The following is a 24,876-nucleotide window of genomic DNA, read 5'->3' on the forward strand; positions in this document are numbered from 1 at the left end:
CCACTAACGCGTGCCGTGGGTTTGATGGGGGGTAATTGAGAATGAATGGGGGAAAGTCACACGAGAGGAGGCAATGCCTCCATCGTGATATGATTGGATATGATCGGTTATGATTGGATATGATTGGTTAGTGCGACAAAATGATGCTGTTAAATGGTAAGACTGATTAAAAAGTAAACAACTCATCCATTTAAATATCACTACTTTATATCACGGCAAAAAAAAAACTTGAAATGGCCAGAACACATGATGACTGTTGGGTTTTTTAGTAAGCAGTCAGCTTGGTGAAAATAAAGATCTTTGTGTCTTGATAACTGATGAAAATAAGTTGACTATTAAAAAGAACATCGGTTCACAAATAAAATATATTGTTTAAATTGTTACTGCCTTTAGTTATTGTTTTGGAATAAAAGAAACAAATGCTTAAAAACACAAATACAAAATAGAATAGTATTTTTTCTTTAATTATATATGTTTATGTTTGTGTGTGTGTGTTTGTGTGTGTGTGTGTCAGTGTGTGTGTGTGTGTGTGTGTGTGTGTGTGTGTGTGTGTGTGTGTGTGTGTGTATACTAGAAATGAAGGGATTGATCAGATCCAGATGTTAGGTTGAAAAAGTCTGAACAGATTACATTATACTACAACCTTGTTTTGATGAATTCTGGAAATAAAAACAACTGTTAATGAAGAAATAAAAACTGTTGCAAAAATGAAATCAACAAAAATAAACCCTGAATTGAAGCACATAATAAAAACCTTGAATATACTAAGATATTGCAGAATATAGAATGTATATCATAACACTGATCCTCATTCTTTGTCTTGTAAAACAGAAGTAAACAATGTCAATCTCCGATTTGGTTTGGTTTATGTTTTATACTCAAGAATATAGATGGAGGAGCTATTATGAAATGACAGATGATTGAGTTTAATCGACTTAATTTGAATAAGCTTTCACCAATAATAAAAAAAATTAAGTAAATTTTTAACAGCTTCCCTTTAAGAATCAATGGTCTCTTCTTTTATAAGGTCAACTATCTAGAACACTCCTAAAGTCCAGTGTCTACGCATAAAATAAAATAATACAAATCTCAACTCGTCTACCCAACTGAAAAGACATTTTCACGTATTTTCAGCTGCTGTGGTCACTAGTATTGTGGTTTAACATCACATAACTAACACCTTAAAGCAAATACACAATAAAACCTCACAAATCTGTCGAAATCAGAGCAGTGAAGAGATCTGGTCTTACCGGACAGCTCGTCTGGCTCTAAGCCGCTCTCGGTGTCCAAACCGCAGGTCACGAAATAATCCGCGAAGCGGCAGGAGCTCGAGCTGAATCCGGTGCTCATTTTGAGACGGCTCCAGTTGTGCTCTTCTGTTTGTGGGTTTAGAGGAGCGCATAGTACGAGCTCTCTCGATCATTCTGCGTAGACATTGCGGATGAGGATCAAGACAGGAGAAGCCCCGAGCGCCAGTCGCATTGTGGCCTCCGGTTACAGCTGTTCTCTCCCCGTCCTCCTCCGAATCCTCAGCGCGCGCACTCGCTCGCTCTTGCGCATGCGCACTGCTGTGCTCGGGATGACGTTATGCGCTTCAGCATCATCGCGCGTGAAGAGACTGAACGCCGCTGCATCAAAACTACTTATCGCTTCTTCTCTGACAGAAAAATAACGTTAAGTCACATATTCAGCTATCATCCAGGAGCTAACTATGAAGTTACTGCAGTAGCCTGCAATTTAAACAATTTGTCGTGATGATAAATCGCAGCAGGATGGCAGTAAATGTTGTTTGATGTTGCCCTCTGGTGCTGGATTAGGAAATCGCATGCATTTTAAAAACTGGCAATTCTTCATACTATGTAAAATGTGATGAAAGTAGAATAAAGTAATTATAAATGTCAAATGAGAAGGATCTTATTTCAGTCTCCAAAAAAAATAAAAATAAAAAAAATAAAAAAAGGCTTACACAGAAGTTTGAAGATAAATACTTTTTATCTAAATTTGAAAAGGCGACACTAAATACTTTGCAATAAGTGCAGTCCCAAAAAACAAAAAAAGATTATATTTCTTCACAGTTTCTTCTAATTGATGACAGAAGGAGAACATGGGGGAAATACTGTTATTAAATTATAATTTACTAGGTTGCAACAGTGTATACTTTTAATATAGACTTCAACAACTTTATTAGACAAAAAAAGGAGAATAAGCCAGAAATCTTCCCATTCTGTATATCTACACTTTTATTCCAAAAACGAACACGAGCGGGTAGAGAAATCTCTATTTTATGGATTTCATAGTTGCAGAACAACAAGAAAAAATGTAAACCTCCAAGTGAACTGAAAGGAAAAAACATTATCATCACAACTTAATAAATTAATGACATTTCTGATGTCCTGGCAGAAACGCGAATGTATGACACTTTTATTATTTATTTATTACTTTTGTAAAGCTAAAATGAACTAAAAAAAACTGCACACTTGCGTCTGCACACAACTGCACCTAATGACTGCAGCTTCGGGGACACCAATCATTTGTTATAAAAACATATTGTACACATGAATGCCAAATAAATTGAAATGTGACTTTTAAGCCAGTTTATTCTGATTTCAACATTCATAACTTTACATTATAGAGCGGAAGTTAAACGGTCTGGGAGGTAGACAACCAAAACATTTCACAAAAACATGTGTTTTTGAGAGATAACTGATCAAATATTAGATATACTGTACTGTACAACAAAAATACAAATCATAAATTGCTCAAAAAGTGCAGTTAGTAATGATATAATATGTGCAGATGCTTCATTTTAAGGGTGAGCCACTGTATAAAAACATCCATTTTTTAAAAAGGTTGTATGTAATATGTAAATGTTTTAAAACAACTTTAATAATCATGTCAAACAATAAATGGGTCTTTGTTTAAAGATTGAGTTATAAAAATGAGTGCATACATATACACTGTGATTCAGTGAAAATGAAGAGGCAAATGTTACTAATGTATTTAATCATCATATAATAAATATATTAGAAGATGGTCAGACATGAATAGATTTTAAAAATACAGGACACAACAGTACGTTTCACATTTAATCTTGTGTAATACTGTAATAAGTAACCATAATTTATTGATAAAGACAATTCTGTAAAAATATGATAGAGAAGAAATCAGGATGAGAACAATTAAGGAAATTATAAATAGGTGAGAGAGGTTAATATCAACACACTAACCATCATAACAAATACAGTTTGGTGAGACTTCTGCATAAACAACCGCATAACTCACATTTGCTCTCTCAGTTTGGTACAGCGTTACATCAAGAGCTGCTGGGAACATTTAGAGGTGATGACACAAACTAAATGTGGATCAAAGCATGAGATCAATCAAATGAGGTAACAGGGAAATAATATCTGGTGTAAGACCGTCCCTCATCGCACCCTTCCACTTAAGAGAAATTTCAGTGCAAACCATGTTCATTTATTCTCATCCCAACATAAAGTCAGTCAGGAAACTATAGCGTATTGAAGGTTTAACAATTTTCAGGTGTCCAGAAAGTACAAACAGCATTGTGTATTAGACAGACGCATGACATTTTCGTAAGACTGATTTGTTTCACTGAAAGGCAACTTTAACTGCATAAAACCCCACTGAGCTGCCTCGATTAAATAGACATATTCCATATCCAACAGACACGTATGTTCTTAAATGGTTTTAATATTCCATTTAAACCATTTTACAGTGGCTTGACTTGACTAGGTCCAGGATACTAACTGTAACAACAAGTGTCAAAGCTCCTACATTTCCAGGCTCAGAATGTAATACTTCCCCTCAAACCAAAAACTACTTCTTTTAAACAAAGTTCAAAATCAATCATTTGGCATTTTGACCATTTCATCCGAATGTAAAGCGCGAAAATTTGTGTTCGAAATGCTAAAATATGTTCTCTCCTCGTGTCATCCCTGATGTACAGGACTTTCTTTCTTCAGATGAACACAAAAAAAAAATTCTTTTAGGAAAATAATCAATTTCTGTGAGTCCATATAGTGCAAGTGAATGGGTGACGCTTGGTTGACGCAAAAAAAAAAAAAAAAAAAAAAAAAAAACCATACGACCCCAGTGGATGAATCAATGTCTTCTGAAGTGAAACTATGGGTGTGTGGAAGAAAAATACTAATTGTTTTTAATCTACTATCATTTGAGCGTTCAAGAGAGGGACGTTGTGACACTTGACGAAGTGAAACGATGGTCGTAAGTGCGTTGTGAGTTTGCGTGGGAAGTAACACACTTACGACTAATGTTTCACACTCAGATCGCGTGTATTACTGCCATGATCGCTGGGTGTAGTTAGCATTATATCGCTTGCATTATATGGACTCCTAGAGATGGATTATTTTCCTAAAAATCTTCGTTTGTGTTAATCTGAATTAAAAATACCCATTGTGGATGGCATGAGGGCATGAGAGAATGGATAAACTATCCTTTTAATAGTTCAGTTCCATTTCTTTTACTTCAAGTAACCTGTTTTATTAAGGCAAAACCATCTAAATGCAATCTACAGTCTCGATCTGTAATACTAATATGGCATCGTCCATATTTATGAGTATTTTAGGTCTATAACAAGAGCTAAGCACTACCATGTACAGTCGGCAGCGGTTCACAGGTCACTGTTAAGAGATCGGGTCCCGACTGCAGTCTAAGCTGGCATAAGAAATAAAGATCAGAATTAGAAATAAAATCTGTAAACCCACAAAGCTCGCCCTCGAAAAGTCTCTGAAGCATGTAATAACACACTTGAATATTAAATTAGCTGTAAGACCAAAAAAAAAGGGAGAAGTTGGCACTTTCCATTTTAGCTCAGCAACCTCCGAAAGTGTCTCTTCCAGTGCATCACATATTAGTCATTACTGTTTTGGAGAAAATATTGAGAAATTTTTGAAATCCGCCGACTGAAGACATTGATGTGGGAGATATTGCTTAGCACTAATGATGATAGATAATAAGTGATGATGCAATTTTTATCCAATTAAAGTCCTGTCCAATCAATGGAAGGCCGGTCCTGACAGCCACTGGCTGCCCGTCATATGAAGAAATGAGGGTTTGTCGTACATGCATTAAGGATAGGAAGAAAGCAAGGAGAAGTTTAGAGGACCAGTATCATTCCTGAGTTGAATCAGAGCAGGGCTGGAGATCTCTACTCAAGCTTCTGCTGGAGTTTCTTCTGGAAGCAGACTGGGAGGATCGAGACGACAGCTAAAACCCCCAAGACGATGAGAGAGTTCCAGGACACGGCCTCGCCAGCTGTGGTCAGTTTGTACAGCGTCGTCCCTGCGTTTATCGCCACAAACGACGGAGGAGCCACTCCTGGAGATCAGACAACAGCTGTTAGAGGATTCATTTGTCAACTGTGCAAAATTTCTGTTATTCACAGTTATTTTAGACTGAATTTATGTTTTCCTTTACCGGAATGTTAAAAAAATGTGACATTTGTGGCATTGGCTATATTTTTATTTTTTACATAGTCACACTTGTGATCTTTGCATAGTATAAGCATAGTAAATTAAAGGTATAGCGGAGGATTTTCTTTTTCCGGGTGGATCATCAAGACTATTGGTCCTCCTAATTGTCAATCATTCTGGTGATATTTTTACGTAAGGCCGTGGTACGTGCTCGTCCCTAGGTAGTTTTCGCTTTCTGCGCATGCACACTTTCGGGTGTATATGTGTGGTGAGCTACGGTTTCAGCCATTCATTGAAGCTCGCCGTTCTCACCGGGTTTTTTCAAAATGTCTGAGGGTCGCAAGAGAAAAAGTGTCTACGAATTGTATGACAAGAAGAGAAAGGCCTCTGAAGAAAGAAACAAGACCAGAGTGTTTTTGGGAGAATATTTCACACGCTGGCGTCCGCTAAAAGCACAGGTTGGGCTTCCCACTGATGCCTCAGTCGTGAAGTTTCTACTCGACAGGTACAGTTTGGCATGCTATTTGGAGAAATCCATTTCAATTCACTGCTAGTAAAAGTTAATGTAAGCTATGATTAGCGATGCTAGCCGTCTCTCGTGCACACGTTTAATAGGCGTTCCCTCTCGGGAGCAGGTAGAGTGTTGCGCATCAAAAAGTGGAGAGGGCGGTTCTTTTCTAAAATTCGGGAAAATCCTCCACTATACCTTTAATTTAAATATGAGTAGAATCTAAAGTAGCCTTTAATAATGTCTAAATATATATCCAAATGCAAAACATAATGAAAGTAAGTAATTATTATATATATACAGAGGTGGGATTTTTTTTATGTTTTAAAGTAAGTCTCTTCTGCTCACCAAGGCTTCATTTATTTGATCCAAAATACAGCAAAAACACTAATATTGTGAAATATTTTTACAATTTAAAATAACTGTTTTCTATTTGATTATATTTTAAAATTTAATTTATTTCTGTGATCAAAGCTGAATTTTCAGCATCATTACTCCAGTCTTCAGTGTCACATGATCCTTCAGAAATCATTCTAATATGATTCTAATAAATTCAAAAGAACAGCATTTATCTGAAATGGAAAGCTTTTGCAACATAATAAATGTCTATACTGTCACTTTTGATCAATTTAATGCATCCTTGCTGAATAAAATGATTAATTTCTTTAATTTATTTCCTAACAATATACACACAACTGTTTTCAACATTGATAATAATAATAAATGTTTCTTGAGCATCAAATCATCATATTAGAACGATTTCTGAAGGATCATGTGACACTGAAAATTCAGCTTTACCAACACATAAAATAAATTGCATTTTCAAATATGTTCAGATATAAAACAGTTATTTTAAATTGTAAAAATATTTCACAATATTAGTGTTTTTGCTGTATTTTGAATCAAATAAATGAAGCCTTGATGAGCAGAAGAGACTTACTTTAAAACATTTTAAAATCTTACCGTTCTAATAATTTTGGCCACCTCTGTATATATACAGACAGAGACACACACACACATTCAAACATACATACACACACACACACACACACAAACATACATACACTCACGGGTGTGTGTGTGTATATATGTTGACTGCAATTTTTATTTCCAATAAAATTATCTTTAAAATGAGAAAGTGGCATTTGACAAGCTATTCCATGTGTCTTACATGCAGCAACACCACACGAACTTGTGTGACTGTGAGTCGTTCTTTGTAAAAGTGATTTGTTCGAAGATTGATCTTACCGAGGAAGGTGCCCAGGAAGAAGACACCCAGAGGCACATTAATGACCGGTGAGGTGATGTTGATGAACCAGTTTGGAAGGAAAGGAGTTATTCTCAAAAAAATGATGTAATTGATGAGGTGTTCTCTATGCTTGTCCACCTGCGAAGACAGTAAACATCGGCTCAGCGTTACGGTCAGTCAATTTACATGCAAAAAGGAAAGCTTATGATATGAAAATGTCACCTGTTGTGACCATTTCTGAGCTCTCTCTGTGAGGTACTTGTAGACCATCGGCCTCCCGACTAAATAAGACAACATGTAGCAAAAAGATGCTCCAAGGCCTGAACACTGTAAAGCATTAAACACAACAACATTTTTACATAAAGTCACTTTTAATACTAGAAGACAAAGTTTGGCAGACAGACCATTTTGAAAGGAATATGCATACAAACAAGGAACTTACCAGACAGACGAGGAAGAGAGCGAGTGGAAAAGGGTAGAGGTAACCAGACAGTATACTGAGGAATATGGAGCCTGGGATGGCAAACGTCTGAAGACTGAGAAAGGCTCAGTTAAGGCCTTAAATAAATACTGAATAAATACAGAGCCAAGCTGAGCCAAATCATACATACTGAACTATCTAACAAACACGAATAACAAATGCTCCAAGCAATTATTCTGCCAGAAGGGGTTTGTTAGAGTTAACCTGTTAGAAAAGATGTTTGACTCGTTCCTCGGTTCGCAAAAACAAACAAAAAACGAGTGCAATAATGCACTTAACAATGGAAGTGTAAAGGCCGCTAAATACTCGCGTAAAACTTATTTTGTTCTTCGCTTAGGGGGTAAAAAGAAGTTCGAAATAAGTGAGCAGCGGTTTAAAGGGATACTCCACTTTTTTTTGGAAATAGGCTCATTTTACAACTCCCCCAGAGTTAAACAGTTGAGTCTTACCGTTTTCGAATCCATTCAGCCGATCTCCGGGTCTGGCGGTACCACTTTTAGCATAGCTTAGCATAGATCATTGAATCGGACAGGACCATTAGCATCTCTCAAAAAAAAAATGACCAAAGAGTTTAGATATTTTTCCTATTTAAAACTTGACTCTTCTGGTCATTTTTTTGAGAGAGATGCTAATGGTCCTGTCCGATTCAATGATCTATGCTAAGCTATGCTAAAAGTGGTACCGCCAGACCCGGAGATCGGCTGAATGGATTCGAAAACGGTAAAACTCAACGGTTTAACTCTGGGGGAGTTGTAAAATGAGCCTATTTCCAAAAAAAGTGGAGTATCCCTTTAAAGCTACACTGTGTAGGATTTACTCCCATCTAGCGGTGAAATTGTATATGACTACCAACTGAATATTACTTTCTAGCTCCTCCCATTCCGAGGGCGTTTTAACTCTTACGGTGTCCGTATTATTTCAAATCTGCCGGCAAACGCGAGCAAATCTCCCTCTCGCATTCGTCACGGTGCCACTGAGTGTAAAAACGCGAAAGGCGAAGCTTGTATGTCCCTCTTTGTCTAATGTATTTTCAAGATGGATGCGCAACATGGCTTCCGCCATTCGAGCGACTCGCTCGTATGTATTCTAAATGGCAGATTATACACTTACGAGAATACTTAATTAGTTGGTTGAAGTGATTACACATTAATGAGAACGTATAATTTTGAAATAACGTGTTTTTTGCTAAAAAATCTACTTAAAATATTACACAGTGTAGCTTTAATGCATTAACTAATGTTAACTAATGGGACCTTCTTTTGAGGTATTACCAAAAATGTGTTATTTGAAATGTCCTGTTAAAGGTTAGTCAACTGTTCTAAGTTGTAATCTATTTTAATCACCATTCAGTCTAAATATTCAACAACAGAATATTCATACTGGTTCATTCGATTCATTGAAAGATCTGAAATAAATGAACAATTCATTCTCAAAATGGACATCGCTAGGTGGCATTCTTCGGGGAACTACCAAATTTCGGCTTGTTCTTTTGTCAATTATATCCCGAGAAAAATCAAGATCCCTCATGGCACAAAGGATACAAGATATATGTAGCAAAGTATGCTACTAGCACTTGGGTGTAATATGTGTCCTTGTATTTAGACAGCACTGTGCCCAATGCCTTGGCATCATCCATGTCTTTAGGAATTTTGATTTTTCCTTTCTCGTCTCTGCAAGACATCAAGAAAAGCATCAAACCATAAAGGACCCATTAAAAAAACTCCATCATCAGTAGAGAAAAGTGCAGTCAGAAAGGGAGGCAGACTCACTCGCTCAGCTCTGGGAAGTTTCTGAACACGAGATACATGACACAAGCAGAACAGGCAAAGATGGAGACGAGGAGGAGGATTGACATGCGTGCAGAGGCTCCTCCGGGTGACTGGACTCCTTAGAGAATAATTCAAAACACATCATGAATAACCTCTCAAATCATCCGTGCAATGTGTTGCATACATTTGCATCACTTGTTCACGAACCTCAGGGAGATACAGGCCCGTGAGAGCGCTCCTATGCATGCGCTGAGCTAGAGAACGCCAAAATGCATGTATGATAATGTGACATCATCTTAAAGGAGCAGTGTGATTATTATCGAAACCAAACCGGTCTACAAAAATAACTTTCTGAGGAAAATCTAGGAGTTTTACAGGCTTAAGCCCCAAGTAATTGACATATATAATACATATTAAGCATAAATAAAATGTATTTAATATAAATTATTATCAGGCTGAAGATGTTTTTTTCACATTTAAATATTGTGCTTTTTATTAAATCCAGCTCTTTTTTTATGTTTGATTAAAATAACCTGTTATTCTATCAAATCATAAATCCAGCATGTTTTATTTGTTGATATTTCTACTAATACTAATAAAAGTATTATAAGATAGTCCGTTCACTCCAAGTCATTACAAATCAGAAATGCTTGAAAGATATGATTCTCAGTTCAGTTAGAACAACTCAATTCATAAACGAAAAAATTGATTATAATAATAATAATAATCACACACTGCACCTTTATTTCGCCTTGTGACATCACGGGTCATGAGTGATGTTCAATTGTATCAGCCAGTTTAATATATATTGTATCAATAATAAAATTAAAGAAGTATCCTATAATATAATTGCCTATAATTGCCACTGTTGCCTTTGGCTTGCTCAGTTGGGGATATTTTGGGGATATTTTGGGGATATTTAATTTAATTTTATCAATCAATAAATTCCTCTAGAAACAAACTTTGTTGTATTATTTTAATTTAATACTGTGAAGCTGCTTTGATACAATCTGTATTGTGAAAAGCGCTATACAAATATACTTGACTTGACTTGACTAATATACAAATATATAGGATTTATTATCCAGTTAAACATGTTTTGGAAATATTTAAGCTGAATATACCTGTGAATTTTGTGGACTGTTGAAATAAACTATTTTGCATTTGATTTATCAAGTATTTAGATAATTTTGGAAGGGAAACCTAATATTAACAGACAACTGGGGTGTGTGAAAAAAAATAAAGTGTGTATTTGATGTGCTTTTTAATTTTCAGAATGGCATTTTGGAATGTAATAAACAATACATTATCCATTTATTTATTCCATATAAATAAAAAGAAGTGGCTTTTTGCAAAAAAAAACAAAAAAAAGATTATATTATTTTATAAGTGACTTGTACATAATTATACATAAACCTTTTGGAACAAACAAAAACGCACTGAAAAACAAGTAATGTTTTAAAAGCACTGAAATTGATGTAACTTTTTTTTCTAGTAAGTTAGCTAATGTTGGGCAAAATGTGACTTTGTAATAACTCTTGTTCTTGTGGCATTTAATAAAAACGGTTCAGTTTAAGGGATGACCTCTGACTAGAAGTATGAGTAATGCAAAGGCAAACACATCATCAGTGTATTACACAATACATTTGGTCAGAGTCACATTTATAGTCCATTTCAGACGAAAGTTTGCTGTAGATGGTCTTATTTCTTCCTATGTAAGACACACTTTAAAAGAAGAAATAACACAAAATCATACAAAATAATGACCGACAAAACATTTGAAGAGTTAGTTAATTTTATTTTAACGTTAGTCCTAGATATTCAAGTTCCAGCTGTCATGCTTTCTGGTCGTGTTCAACAACAGTTTCTCAATATACATATATGAACTATTCCGACTCCGAATAATCGAGGGACATTTACATAATAACTGTGTGAGATTGATATCAGGACATCCAGTCCGAATTACCTTTGGGAAGTGGTGTTTCGATGGAGGGCCTCGGTTCCTGCTCGACCAGAGGACTGCTCTCTGTCTCTCGGTTTGCTCTCTTCTTGGCCATGACGATCTGTTTCAGCTAAAGAAAATAACGAAGGCAGATCTCAGATATTAACTGAGATCATATGTCAATGTAAAAAGCTAAAATCTCCTCCTACTTCTCAGGACACCGGTGACCTGTGACAGTTGTCTTCTTCCTCGGTGCTGTTCCGTTCAGATGTCCACGTCATTGTTAGGCCGCTACTGCCATCTAGTGTCAACACTCAACATAGCCGCCTTGGAGTGACACGTAAATACCATGGTAAACACATGGGCTGAATCCGAAAGCGCCCCTCAAACAGGGGTGTCATTATTTCAGGGGGGTGAACGTGATTTCACCAAGTACCACATGTTCCTGATTGGTTGCTTTATGAACTTTATGCTTTATGTTTACATAAACTGTAAACTTGTCCCTCAAATCTGATTGGTTGATTGGAAAGTTGTTCCAGGATCAACAAAGATGTTGATCCTGGAACAACTTTCCAATCAACCAATCAGATTTGAGGGACAAGTTTACAGTTTATGTCAAGTTTAGGCTTAGAACCAGGGTGAGGTGCTTCAACATCAGTGTTATTCACCTATCATTTCCCTCTGATTTTAGGGAAAAATTATGGGTAGTCCATTTGCAGTGGTATCCGAAACCGTGGTGGACACTTATTCAATCCCACATTGCACCGCAATAACGAATTCGCTCGCTATTTTTCATTCACTCCTTCAAGTGAACAGTATTAGTGGACTAAGGTAGGGGATAGTGAATGATTCAGCTTTCAAATTTTCGGATTCAAATTTCGGATTCAGCCATGGATAACCTTTACAAAAAGGGTTACTGCGACAATATCATGGTAGCTACCTAAACATTAAGTAGTAACAGTAGCCTACAAGGTTTTTTTTTTGGTAGTGGTGGTAAAATTCAGTATCTAAAGCAAATATAGGCCTACAATAAAAAGCATCTTTATATTATAGGCCTACTAGTACATGGTTGCAAATGTTAAAGCAAAATGTAAAATTGGGAAACTTGAGTAAAGACACAATGTAGTATTTTAATGTTTATTTATAGTGACAATAATTAATTTCGTCCCTGTGGACAAAAGGTGGATACCATTAACCGTGTAAAAGTAGGAACATATAGAAATAAAAATGACATTTTGTTTATACTAAGTGATAGAAAGTGAAGAGCTGCCTGCATGCCTGCAAGACTTGGTTCAGCCAAAATTATTGGGGAGACACAAACTGGATTTATTAGAGGCCGATCTATACATAACAATATAATATTCGACTGGTTCTGGACTTGCTGGAGTATAATCAATAAATAGTAGAGGATGATGGGGTTATTTTATGATTTTGATATGTTAGGAGAACATTCTTTTATTTTAAAATGTTTAAAAATGTATGGGTTTGGTGAACATTTTTGTTATTCAGTTATTCTACACAAATACCAATTGCTCAGTTTCCCAGCAGATTTGATATCAAGAGAGGAGTTAAACAAGGCTGCCCCATCTCACCTTCTTTATTTATTCTGGCTAGAGATGTTGGCTTTCCTAATTAAAAACTCAAACATCGAAAGATTAAATATGTTTGGACAGGAAATTGTGCTTAGTCAATTGGCTGACGATACAACATTATTTTTAAAAAGTCTTGACCAGATTCCTAAAGTATTTGTGATTCGGGTTTAAAGCTCTGGCAAATGTGAAATTATTACCATACATGAATGCCCTCTTAAAACATCATAATATTCTGATCAAGTCAAGTGTCAGGCATACATATTTTTAAGGACGAGGTCATGATGGAAAAGCAAAATGTCTGGAAGAGAATAAATGCAAAGGTAGACTTGATGCATGGATGCAAAGGTATTTGTCTATTTTTTAAAGGATTTATCTATAGCTAAAATGGAAAGTTGTTATAGGTGTTTCACTGTGACACCTGTCTTGGACGTGGTTTTGCCTTCTGTGTTTGTGCACCATGTGTTTTCTTGTTAATCAGTTTCAGCTGTTACCTGTCATCTTCCTCATCAGTCATCATCACTCACTGTGTGCACCTGTTGTCACTCAATCTACTCATTTGTCAGTGTATATAGTCTCCCTAGTTTCAGTTTGTCCTTGTTGGTTCTATGTCTTTATTGCTTGCTATGTTTGGTATGTGTCTTGTTCATAATTAATAAATAGTTTAATTGTTATCCGTCATCTTCCTGAATGTGCCTCACACAGCCCAAGCGTGACAGATGATTCGACCACACCCTAAGAGTTGGTATAGACTGACTAAATTAAGGGGAACATGGGCATTCTCCGAGTCCGTACCCTGCTGAATCCTTCAGATCGGCTTGTAAACTGTTTCCAGGATGGCCAATGGATTGAGAAATATGTCGAGAGGTTCCTCAATTTCTCACCTCATGGACTGGGCAGATGACGTCCTAAAGATTGTATTCTGGTACGGACTGGACGATCATCTGCACCATCAAGCAGTTCTACCTCCTCCTCCTCCACTGTGGCCCAGGAAAATTTTATTGAATGTAAAGATGAAATGAAATAATAAACAAAATAAAAACCAATGAAATTGACTCTCTCTTCCCCTTTAAGAAATGTAGGTTTTGAGTAGGCTTTGTAGTTACTTGATCTATGTTATGATTTAGTGATTGTGGTAAGACAACACAGAGAGTGAGATTCCAAACGCAATTAAGGGCGCTTTCACACTGGCAGTTTAGTGCGGACCGGGGCACGGTTCGCATGAAAAATCGCTAATGTGAACGCTGTCATCGGACCCGGGTGCGCACTAGAGTACCGAACCCGAGACTACCTGGAGGAGGTGGTCTGAGCTCGGTTGCTCCCGAACCGTGGTGCGGTTCGCGTTAATGTGCAAGCAACACGGACTCGGGTGCGCGCTTGTTCAGGAAGTATAGTATCCCGCGCATGCGTATCACTGTCGATATCATTGTTTGATTGCGTTTGCGATGACGTAAGATCACTGCAAACGCACCTGGGTTCGATACAACTAATTGAGTGTGAAACCAGACCAACGCTGCGGGGGGCGCCGGGAACTAGCGCACTCGGGTTCGGACCGCAGCAAACGAACCCAGTGGAAAAACGCCCTAGATCACAAGTATAATCCAAAGTCATTGTCCATACCAGGGTCAAGCACATGTAATCAGCCTGACCACACACATACAATCCACAAAGTGCAGACAAGAACAAGGAATCCAGGACTCCGGCAGAGATAAACTAAAGGAACATAAGAACTGCTCGCAATGCTTAAGGAGAATGTTAACCAAAAACAAACAAGATTTCATAACCAAGGCAAAGGGCATATAAATAGACAGGGGGTAATGATCAAATGAAACAAGACACAGCAGAAACAGATAAACTAATAATGAGCAGAGGGTTCTGGGAAATGAAGTCAGTGAGGGACGAGGCTGCCATCTGCTGGTACATGATGGCACCCACAGCTGACAGGCTCCTACAGACTTATAGGAGCAAAAGTAGACCTGAGAGCCAGAGACCAGCAAGCTGGATGTAGGGAGCTCCTAAAGCCAGTAATGGCCAAGGCAGGGCCTGCTGGACCAAGGTTCTCCAGGGTGGAGCCGACGACCACGAAAGCCAGGCAGATGGGACCATGCAGAAACTCCCAAGGCGGATCAGCAGCGAACCAGAGCCAGGCAGACTTCTCAAACCTGATAAGGCGTACAGACTTGACATCCACATTAGTGATTGGAGTAGCAGAGTTAACCAATGTAGACACAAGGCAGTATTCAAAGGGAAATACAAGATCTGAACTGACCTGAGTCAGGAGTAGGCTTGGCATCAGGTTCGTAGACAGGGTTAAGAGTGCAAAGACTTATTGAAAGGAACATACTCAAAAATAGGAACAGATCTGTAGACTCGAACAGGTTCATTGACAGACTCAGGCTCAGGAACAGACTCAGGAACAGATCAGCAAACTAGGACTGGCTCAGGAACTGACTCAGGAACAGATCTGCAGACTAGGACTCAAGTCTCAAGTCTCAAGTCTCATTTATTTATATAGCCCTTTCTACTACAACGTAGACCAAAGGACTGTACATCTAAAAGCAAGAAAAAACATACAAAAAACAAAATATGCAATGACAGAGTCAAGAATTAAAAGAAACAGAATACAAATACGTTTTCACATGAATTTTAAAAACATCAACTGACGGTGCAGATCTAATATCAGGGGGAAGAGCATTCCACAGTCTAGGGCCAACGACTGAAAAAGCTCGATCCCCTTTAGTTTTAAGACGAGTTCTTGGAACAAAGAGCAGTAAACAATTAAAGGACCTTTGAGATCTACCAGAGTTCATAAGCACCAAATCCTTGATATATTCCGGGGCCAACTCGTGAACAGCTTTATAAACATATAACAAAACCTTATACTGTATCCGATATTTCACAGGGAGCCAATGAAGCCTTTTCAAAACAGGTGTAATATGCTCCCTTTTCTTAATACCAGTAAGGAGCCTCGCTGCAGCGTTTTGAACCAGCTGCAATCTTGAAATAAGAGATTGACTAATTCCTACATATAGAGCATTACAGTAATCCAAGCGTGTGGAGATGAATGCGTGAATCACTGTTTCCAGATCAGGAACAGACAAAAAAGATTTCATTTTCGCAATAGTCCTTAACTGATAAAAACAATTTTTTACCACACTTTTAACCTGATGGTCAAACATAAGAGCAGAGTCAAAAATTACACCTAAATTTCTTATTTTAGGCTGAACGTATGTTTCCCATATACCTAGAAAATCGGTTAAACCACTGTCATCCTTCTTCATCCCAAACACCATGACTTCAGACTTGCTGGCATTTAACTGCAAGCAGTTTTGCTGTAACCAACTAGTCAACTCCTTTAAACAAGCAACCAGGGATAAATTAGGGCTTGATCCTCCAGCTCCAATCGGTAAGTAAATCTGAATGTCATCGGCATATAGGTGATATAATATACCATATTTCTTGAAAATTTGGCCTAGAGGCAGCAAAACCAGAGAAAAGAGAATAGGTCCCAGAATTGAACCCTGAGGTACTCCACAATCCAGAGAAACTGACCCGGAGGAAAAATCCCCAACCCTGACAGAAATTGAACGCCCCCTTAAATATGAGGAAAACCATTTTAAAACCGTCCCTCTCAGCCCTACAACGTGTTCCAAACGATTAATAAGAATATCGTGATCAATTAAATCAAAAGCTGCACTAAGATCCAACATGATTAGAGCCCCAGTATTGCCCGAGTCTGCAATAAGTAATAGATCATTTGAGACTCGCAGTAAAGCTGATTCAGTACTGTGTCCTGCCCGAAAACCAGACTGAAAGACATCTAACACCTCATTTCTAGCCAAAAAAGAACTTAACTGAGATAAAACTACCGTTTCCAAAATTTTGGAGATACAAGGCAGCTTTGAAATGGGCCGATAATTATTAAAATCCAACGGGTCAAGAGTAGGCTTTTTAAGAAGGGGCTGAATAACCGCCTGCTTAAAACTTAAAGGAAAAGTGCCTGTATAAAGACTGCAATTAACAATAGCAGTAATACAAGGCCCAGTGTAATCGAATGTCGCAGCCAACAAATCAAAAGGCAAAACATCCCAACTAGCAGCTGGGCGTTTCAACTTACCAACAATAAGACTAATATCCTTAATTGAAACCAAATCAAATTTATCAAACGTGCTGACATTTTTTAAAATGTCTCCTGTCAAGCCATTCCAGTCATGAAAACCAGATCTAATTGTGTTAACTTTGTCTAAAAAGACATTTAAAAACTTCTCACAACACTCAGTAGATGGTAGTATAGAGACAGTATTTGAGTTTAAAAACCTATTAATAGATTGAAACAAAATTTTAGGTGATTTTGAATGCTGTGATATAATTTTGGAAAAAAATGCTGATTTAGCATCCTTTACAGCCTTCTGATAACCAATACGTAAATCACGTAAAATCTGTTGCGAGATCATAAGTTTATCCTTTTTCCAAGCCCGTTCTGCTCGCCTACACTGCTGTCTAAGAGCCCGAGTTTGTTCATTTAACCACGGCTGATGATTAACCTTACTATGCTTGATCTTATATGGAGCAACAGAGTCTAAAACTCCAGAACACACAGAATTAAAAGCCATAAGTAACTCATCAGGATCTGCCGTAATAGCTACAGACTCAGGCCATGATACATCAGAAAGAGTAATAAAAATATCACCAAACGCCTGAGGTGTAGACTGAGTGATTGTACGGGAGCGTATATAAGAAGGCTGATGCTCCACCTTCTCAATTTGCACATTTACATTAAAAGTAACAGGCAAATGATCTGAAATACAGGCATCATTAACAACAACATCACAGATAGACAGACCTAAAGAAAAAACAAGGTATTTTAGGACTGGCTTAGGAACAGACTCAGACTCAGGAACTGACTCAGGAACAGATCTGCAAACTAGGATTGGCTCAGGAACAGACCATAGGCTCAGGAACTGACTCAGGAACAGATCTGCAAACTAGGACTGGCTCAGGAACAGACTCAGACTCAGACTCAGGAACAGATTAATGGACTCGAACAGGCTCAGAAATAGCCTCAGGCTCAGGAAGTGAAACTAACATTGCATTTGAATGTGCCTTGATGCCTTCCTACCTTGGAATGCGTCCTCCGAAGGCAGCCTTTATCATTTTTTGGCCAAACGAAAAACTTTACCGGTTTATTTTTGTTAGGAAGCGCAGGTGGCTTATGGAAGGCCAATAGAGCCAAAACGTGTGAGACTGAGACGTTAACACGCAATTTATGTGTTAATGTGTAATTGCGTCTAAACATGTGAATTACGTAATAAGACGTAATTACGCCTTTACGCGTCAGTTTCACACATTTAGGCCCTGATGGCCTTCCATACTATCCCTTCGGATTTGTCTCTCAGCCACCTGCTCATAGAGATCAATTAGAGCTTGTTTTGAAAAAACAAATTGGGTTTTCATCTTTACTATGATTGGAAATAAGTGTAATTTGTGATTTAACAACGTTTAGCTCACGAGTTATTGATCCGGGAAGTTTGAATCTGTGAATCTATTGCTAACGTACGTTACTGAACTCCTTGAGTTAAGCACTGACCGCATTTCTTTAAATTTGAGTCCAAGTTCAAACACTATGAACCGCTCCATTGTTAACGTACGGAGCTGTCTGAAACACTGCCAGGCAGTGGGACATTAAAAAGGAAGTGTTTGTCCGAGCTCACAACAAGTTTTGCGAGAGAACGCGAAAGATTTGAAAATAATTGTTTCTCCCATCCCAAATTTTTTCCCACAACCATGTAACTTGGGCTCCGTAAGTGCCCATCTTACGAGTATTTTTTAGAAGACGACAGTAAATAGACATTGCCAAAAGAAAATGCCCCTACAAACCTGTTATCTGATTGGACAACACTTAGCAGCATTAAAGGGATAGTTCACCCAAAAATGAAAATTACCCCATGATTTACTCACCCTCAAGCCTTCCTAGGTGTATATGACATTCTTCTTTCAGACGAATACAATCGGAGTTATAATAAAAAATGTCCTGGCTCTTCCAAGCTTTATATAATGGCAGTGAATGGCAGTTACTGTTTTGAAGTCCATAAAAGCGCATCCATCCATGATAAAAGTGCTCCACACGGCTCTGGCGGGTTAATACTTCTGAAGCGAAGCGATGTGTTCGTGTAAGAAAAATATCCATATTGAAAACTTTAGCGACTAAAATAACTAGGCCTAGTTTCCGGCAGACGGCCTTACAGTACGCATCGATTTATGGTGAAAGAGTAACACTTGACCTGGCGCACAACGTAATGACGAACGCGGGAGTGCAGAGGAAAGAGCAAAACAAAACACCAGTCACGAATTCAAAGTCTAACACGATAATTTTTAAAGAGAAATGTCGGAGGAGCTTCAGTTTGTTGCCCGGCCGTTTGTTTGAACCGCGAGAGTCGTCAAAGCTTACGCTACTCCTACTTCCTACGTCATACATCGTCAAGTGTACAAGTCGACTTGCGTAGGCCGTCTGCCAGAAGCTAGTTATTTTAGTCGATAAAGTTTTCAATATGGATATTTTTCTTACACGAACGTAATGCTTTGCTTTGCTTCAGAAGGCCTTTATTAACCCCCAGAGCCTTGTGAGGCACTTTTATGATGGATAGATGCACTTTTATGGACTTCAAAACAGAAACTGCCATTATAAAGCTTGGAAGAGCCAGGACATTTTTTTTTTATATAACTCCGATTGTATTCGTCTGAAAGAATAATGTCATATACACCTAGGATGGCTTGTGGGTGAGTAAATCATGGGCTAATTTTCATTTTTGGGTGAACTATCCCTTTAACCTTGTTTCTTGGCATGCTTGATTTGCTCTTTTCAAGTCCTGTTCCATCATAGCCACTAAATTCAAGTAAGGAGTTTGACTAGCAAACTAAAATATTTTTATAGGTCGACCTGATATTATTTGGGATCATTGTCTGGCTGACAGTCTTCTTCTGAATTGCCTGTTATATTTTATATTATTTATTTAATTCATGCTTCCTGCAATGATAAAGCAGCAACATTCAATCACACAGAAAAACAGAATGTTATGGTGAGTTGTGGATATCAATATAGTTATATATCATTATAGTTACGGTACCGTTCAAAACTTTGGAATGATTACGATTTTTTATGTTTTTGAAAGAAGTATCTTATGCTTACCCATTTTGATAAAAAATACAGTAAAAACTGTTTTATTGTGAAATATTATTACAATTTAAAATAACTGTTTTCTATTTGAATACTTTCTCAAGTTTTATTTATTCCTGTGATCAAAGCTGAATTTTCAGCATCATTATTCCAGTCTTCAGTGTCACATGACCATTCAGAAGTCATAATAATGTGCTGATTTGCAGCTCAAGAAACATTTATTATTATTACCAATGTTGTAAACTATTTTTACGTAGTATTTTTGTGGAAACTGTGATACTCTACCATTCAAAAGTTAAGAAATATTTAAAAAGAAATTAACACTTTTATTCAGAAAGGATGCACTAAATTGAAAAGTGAGGGTAAAGACATTTAATAATGTTGCATAAGGTTTCCACAAAAATATTAACCAGCGAAAACTATTTTCAACATTCATAATAATAACAACCGTTATTAATACTTGAGCATCAATAATAATTGATCATAACTGAGCAGTGAATCAGCATATCAGAATGATTTCTGGAGGATCATGTGACACTGAAGACTGGAGTAGACTAATGATGACATTTTAACACTTGATTTAACACTTGATACAGATGATGCCATATATGCAACCATGTTTTAGTTTTTTTTTCCCAGAACCTTACGAAAATGAACCATGGTTTTACTAAACAAACAAAAAAACATTGTTATTGCTACACTTTTGCTACACTTAACGTTACCATAGTTTAGCCATGGTGTAGTAAAACTGTGCTTATACGAATGCTAATCAATCAATCCGCCAAAAAATACATGGTGTCTACACTTTTACTATAATAAAACAATGGTACATTTTCGTAAGGGTTACTGTTCTTTTAAGTTTTTTTTAAAAAGTACAATAAATTAGGACGTTTCTTATACGGATCAGAAGTAAACACAATGCATAACCGAAATGTTATACGGTCACCATGTAAATATTTTGTTATATTGTATTAGGTAATCTGGAACTCTTTTAGTGAAAGGCAGACGACAAAAACTACAACTCCCTGCGCGTCCTACTTGTAGAACGGAAATTCGCTGTGGAGAAATTGGCGCTGATCTATCCGGCCCATCTCGACTGCTCTTCCTTTCGCGCCGGTAGCAGAAGAATTGAGCGTCCATGTGCGCAGCGCCCGCCCGGGACTTCATAGATCACTGAGCCTTCCGAATCCGAGCCAGACCGCCACCTTGTAATGGATCTCAACTCTTTGATCGAGGCCCTTCGGGGCACCATGGACGCAAATTTGCGTGAGGCCGCAGAGAGACAACTCAACGAGGTAAAGTGATCGAGTGATGATGATGATGGTGGTGCGCCTCGGGCCTTGCGCAGCAGGAATGCTGTAGCCGTCATTTAATTTGAACAAAATGTATTTTTTGAAACCAATTTTGTTGGCGTATAGCCCTTCAGTAATATGTAATATGAGTTGATAATGTGTTAAAGGGTCGAAATCATATATTTTTAGCGTTCTGTATCACGCGCTAGCAGCTCGTGTCCGTGTACTACGTCACCGCGATAATGGCTCGCGGAAAAGTGATAGTGTTAAACAGACGATACGGCGCTTAAATGTAACGTGACTTTGAATAGTTGGTTGGAATGGATAAGGTTGTGTGTGTCTTTGTGTTTTGAGGTCATGTATTAAAGTGTGTGAGCATGTTGAGGCTGTTTCTTTGGCGTGCGCGAATGTGCTAGCGAGTGAGATGCTAGGCGCTAGTCTCTCACGTGTCAACATGAGGCAAGAGGCTTGTTGTTATTTCGCGCTCTTCATAAAGCCCTTCACCAACTTAACGCTCACATTTTCCGTGGTCATATTTAAACCGACACGCGGACAGATTATGATTCTTCTTAATGTGTTAAATCGCTATTCTTGCACTGTTTGGGCCCGTTACTTTAGCAAACTGCGTCAGTATTTTAAAAGTACTGTGGTACCATGGTACAGTGATGTGTCAGATGCTGACATCATGATAAGTAGATGAATCTGCAACAGTACAACAATGTCTTAACTTTAGCTAACATGAGCAATATATTTCACACGGCTTTTATTACTTTGTTAGATAAAAATAGATCAGTAGTTAAAATACAATTGATCCTTCATGTTAGTTCACAGAGCATTTACTGATGATTAGACCAATGCATTAGTAAAAGTTGAAAGGAGAGTTAACTAAGAATAATACATGTACAAACATTAGTTATAAGTTCATGTTAAACTAATATATTTAACTACTAATGTTAATGAATGAAACTTTATTGTAGAGTTACTGATTAACAAATACAGAATATGTTTATACATGGTATTTATCACGGTACATGTCCTTAAATCATAGCTTATTTTTAGGACAGTTATATTGACAATCATAATAGATGGTGTTGTCAGTTCTGGTTGCTACCCGAAGCTTTTTTTTACATAGCCTGTAATGTAATTGTCACTTTAACTATTATATTGGTGTTTACATGGCAAAACCTTGGTTTGGGGGACATATCAATGGTAATACCATATGTTTTATGCCATGGTACAACTAGTTTTCTTCATACATCATGGTAATGTCATGATATCGTCATATGATGCCATAAATGTGTGACTCAAGAATAGTTTTACTTCCAATAACTAGTGTCGGTCTAATAGTATCAAAATATGTTGTTGGGGCAATTATCATGTACTATGAAGAAGATTTAAGTCTTGTCATGGGTTCTTGTTTAAAGTAATGTTTCTAATAACCGAGGTAGTGCTTGTGATTTCTGGCCTGTCTATTAGTTTGTCACCAGACATTTTTGGTAGATAGCTAGTCAGTTATATCAGTTTTTTCGCTTGCTTTGCTTCATATGTCAGGATCAAATAGCTATTAGGTGGTTAGTCAACTTTTATTGTGTGGTATCTAGGTGCTTGGGTTTGTTTAGTAGGATAGTCTCATTTAGCAGTAATCTCTGTATACAGTAGTAGTTACTTGAGCAACACGAGTAAGACAATACCTGAGCGATCAGCCCATAGACCTGCCTGGAAGAGATTTTGAAGAAGTCTCAACCAGGGGGCCTTAAAAGTATTTCAAATAGTACATTATTATTAATATATATATGAAACATAACTCTAATTATTCCACTGCTTAAAAACACAAGATGGTAACTGAAAATTTTACTCTATTTTGGTAGCACATGGTAAAATAAGTAGGCTTAGGTACTAACCCTGAACCATAGACTGTAAAAAAAATATGGACAAAGCGTCTGTGACGTCACCCATAGACTTCTGAAGAACGGTTTTGAGGCCGTTTATGGGGGGTATGGGCGGCGCCATATTTCAATACAAATGTTCAGAAAGGATAACTTACAGGTATGATGTGTTGTGTCAGATCATGGCCGAGACGTCAAATTTCAGGAATTCCACTCGGCGCAGCCTATGCTCGTTGTCAGCTGTCAATCAAGCTGTCAATCGCGCCCGTTATTTGTTATACATTTTATATCTAAATACGATCTAAACTAACGAGTTAGAAAAAAATTCACCCCCCTCACAGTTGTCAGGCACTCGGAACCTATCGAAAAATACAATAAAAGTCCATGGGACCAACCTGTAAAAACATGAATTTATGCTGTGAAAATGGACATTTTAACATGGGGGTGTATGGACATTTGCTCCCTTTTGGGACCTTCCCCTAGCGGATTTTCGATGTATTGCAGTTTTTCGCACTTCCGGGTAGGCTTCATTTTTCAGATTAGAATGTTGCCGCTTGCCCTGAACCTACCCCTAAATCTAACGTTAAGGGGGTCATGAACTGCATTGTTTTGTTTCTTGGCGTGCACTTCTGTTGGTAAGACTTTTACATCAAAAACTGTCATAATTTAGGAATAAAAGGCATTTTTCCTACCCTGATTTTAGCCTCTGATTTTAATGCGTGGTTTGAAGGGGTGTGTCTACTTTGATACTTCAGTGTAAACACCCACTGCTGTGATTGGCTAACATCTTTACATATGAAATAGTGAGTATTACATGTGGAATTCTCTCCAAAACTTTAAGCACATTTTTACTATTACAGCTCTCAAGGTTAACTTATCGTGAAAAGTGTTGATTAGGCTATAGAATTACATTTAATCAAGGTTGCAGTGATCTCCTCATGCAACTCGATTTCTGCTTTCATCACAACTAACAGTGCAAACACAATGTAAATAAGAGATTCATTGATTATTACGAAAGTTATGGCGCAAGTTCAAAACTCAGTTACTGATAAACTCGCACTGTTTGATTGACAGCTCCAGCGACTGTAAAGGGAGCATTCTTTGATCCCTTTCGTTATATAATTTTAGCACTGTTTAAATAACAGAATATTTTTGATCCTACTAAGAGAAACAATGTGAAGTTGACAGTTTAGTCACTGGTTTGATTTACTGACACATAGACAAAGAACATCTGACTGTATCTACATGAATCATTACATATCAACACTGATCACAGATCAGGCATTAGAATTATCAGTTACTTGCATGTTGTGGCATTATAGTCGAGTCCGTATCGTAAAAGTCTGTTTGCAAAGCCTGCGCCGAAATTGCGACTGATTTACCTAAGAGTCAGTTATGTACTGCATACAAATAATGCTCAACTGAGACGTTCACATTGTTGAAAATAACCACATTCCTAGCATTAGGATCCTTTGGAAGTTAATGTTGTTTTTAGTCCATTGATCCTGTATTGCTCTTCTCGTCATCTCACGA

At 37.6% G+C, this 24,876-nt stretch overlaps 3 protein-coding genes and 1 long non-coding RNA gene across 8 annotated transcripts in view; 2 read left to right on the forward strand and 2 right to left on the reverse strand.

The window, feature by feature from the left end:
* Positions 1-1,559, reverse strand: part of dennd5a (DENN/MADD domain containing 5A) — a 64,519-nt gene extending 62,960 nt beyond the window's left edge. For 3 of the 4 annotated variants that reach the window (XM_082162024.1, XM_082162022.1, XM_082162021.1), the window contains exon 1: positions 1,251-1,558. In XM_082162024.1, coding sequence (XP_082018150.1) covers positions 1,251-1,350 — 100 coding nt within the window. In that variant the 5' untranslated portion in view covers positions 1,351-1,558. Of the gene's footprint in view, positions 1-1,250 lie in introns of all 4 variants that reach the window. The other variant, XM_082162023.1, reaches the window with a different exon arrangement.
* The window catches only part of LOC309493024, a 142,712-nt gene that overhangs the window by 38,452 nt on the left and 79,384 nt on the right, over positions 1-24,876 (forward strand). The window lies entirely within an intron of this gene.
* On the reverse strand, positions 2,568-11,689 carry tmem41b (transmembrane protein 41B). 2 transcript variants are annotated; one of them, XM_082162077.1, is made up of 8 exons: positions 11,612-11,689; positions 11,427-11,532; positions 9,461-9,578; positions 9,233-9,361; positions 7,653-7,746; positions 7,433-7,537; positions 7,210-7,348; positions 2,568-5,358 (listed from the first exon to the last, which is right to left on the reverse strand). In XM_082162077.1, exons 2-8 carry the CDS (start codon positions 11,515-11,517, stop codon positions 5,189-5,191), a joined length of 846 nt encoding a protein of 281 aa, XP_082018203.1. In that variant the 5' UTR covers positions 11,518-11,532; positions 11,612-11,689; the 3' UTR covers positions 2,568-5,188. The 2 variants fall into 2 exon arrangements, with proteins under 2 accessions (XP_082018203.1, XP_082018202.1); XM_082162076.1 differs by having other exon boundaries at positions 11,427-11,668.
* The window catches only part of ipo7 (importin 7), a 32,856-nt gene continuing 29,218 nt past the window's right edge, over positions 21,239-24,876 (forward strand). The window contains exon 1 of the mRNA XM_082162047.1: positions 21,239-21,460. Within this exon, the coding sequence (XP_082018173.1) occupies positions 21,377-21,460 (84 nt within the window). The 5' untranslated portion in view covers positions 21,239-21,376. The remainder of the gene's footprint in view (positions 21,461-24,876) is intronic.

This window comes from Leuciscus leuciscus, assembly GCF_965113295.1.
Source record: "Leuciscus leuciscus genome assembly, chromosome: 2".
Taxonomy (NCBI): Eukaryota; Metazoa; Chordata; class Actinopteri; order Cypriniformes; family Leuciscidae; genus Leuciscus; species Leuciscus leuciscus.

Excerpts from the sequence above, each read along its gene's own strand:
- tmem41b (XM_082162077.1), bottom strand. The coding sequence starts at position 11,517 with ATGGCCAAGAAGAGAGCAAACCGAGAGACAGAGAGCAGTCCTCTGGTC. Across the intron at positions 9,579-11,426 it reads CGAAACACCACTTCCCAAAG|GAGTCCAGTCACCCGGAGGA; the intron begins GTAATTCGGACT and ends TTATTCTCTAAG. Across the intron at positions 7,747-9,232 it reads TACTTTGCTACATATATCTT|TCTTCAGACGTTTGCCATCC; the intron begins GTATCCTTTGTG and ends AGCCTTTCTCAG.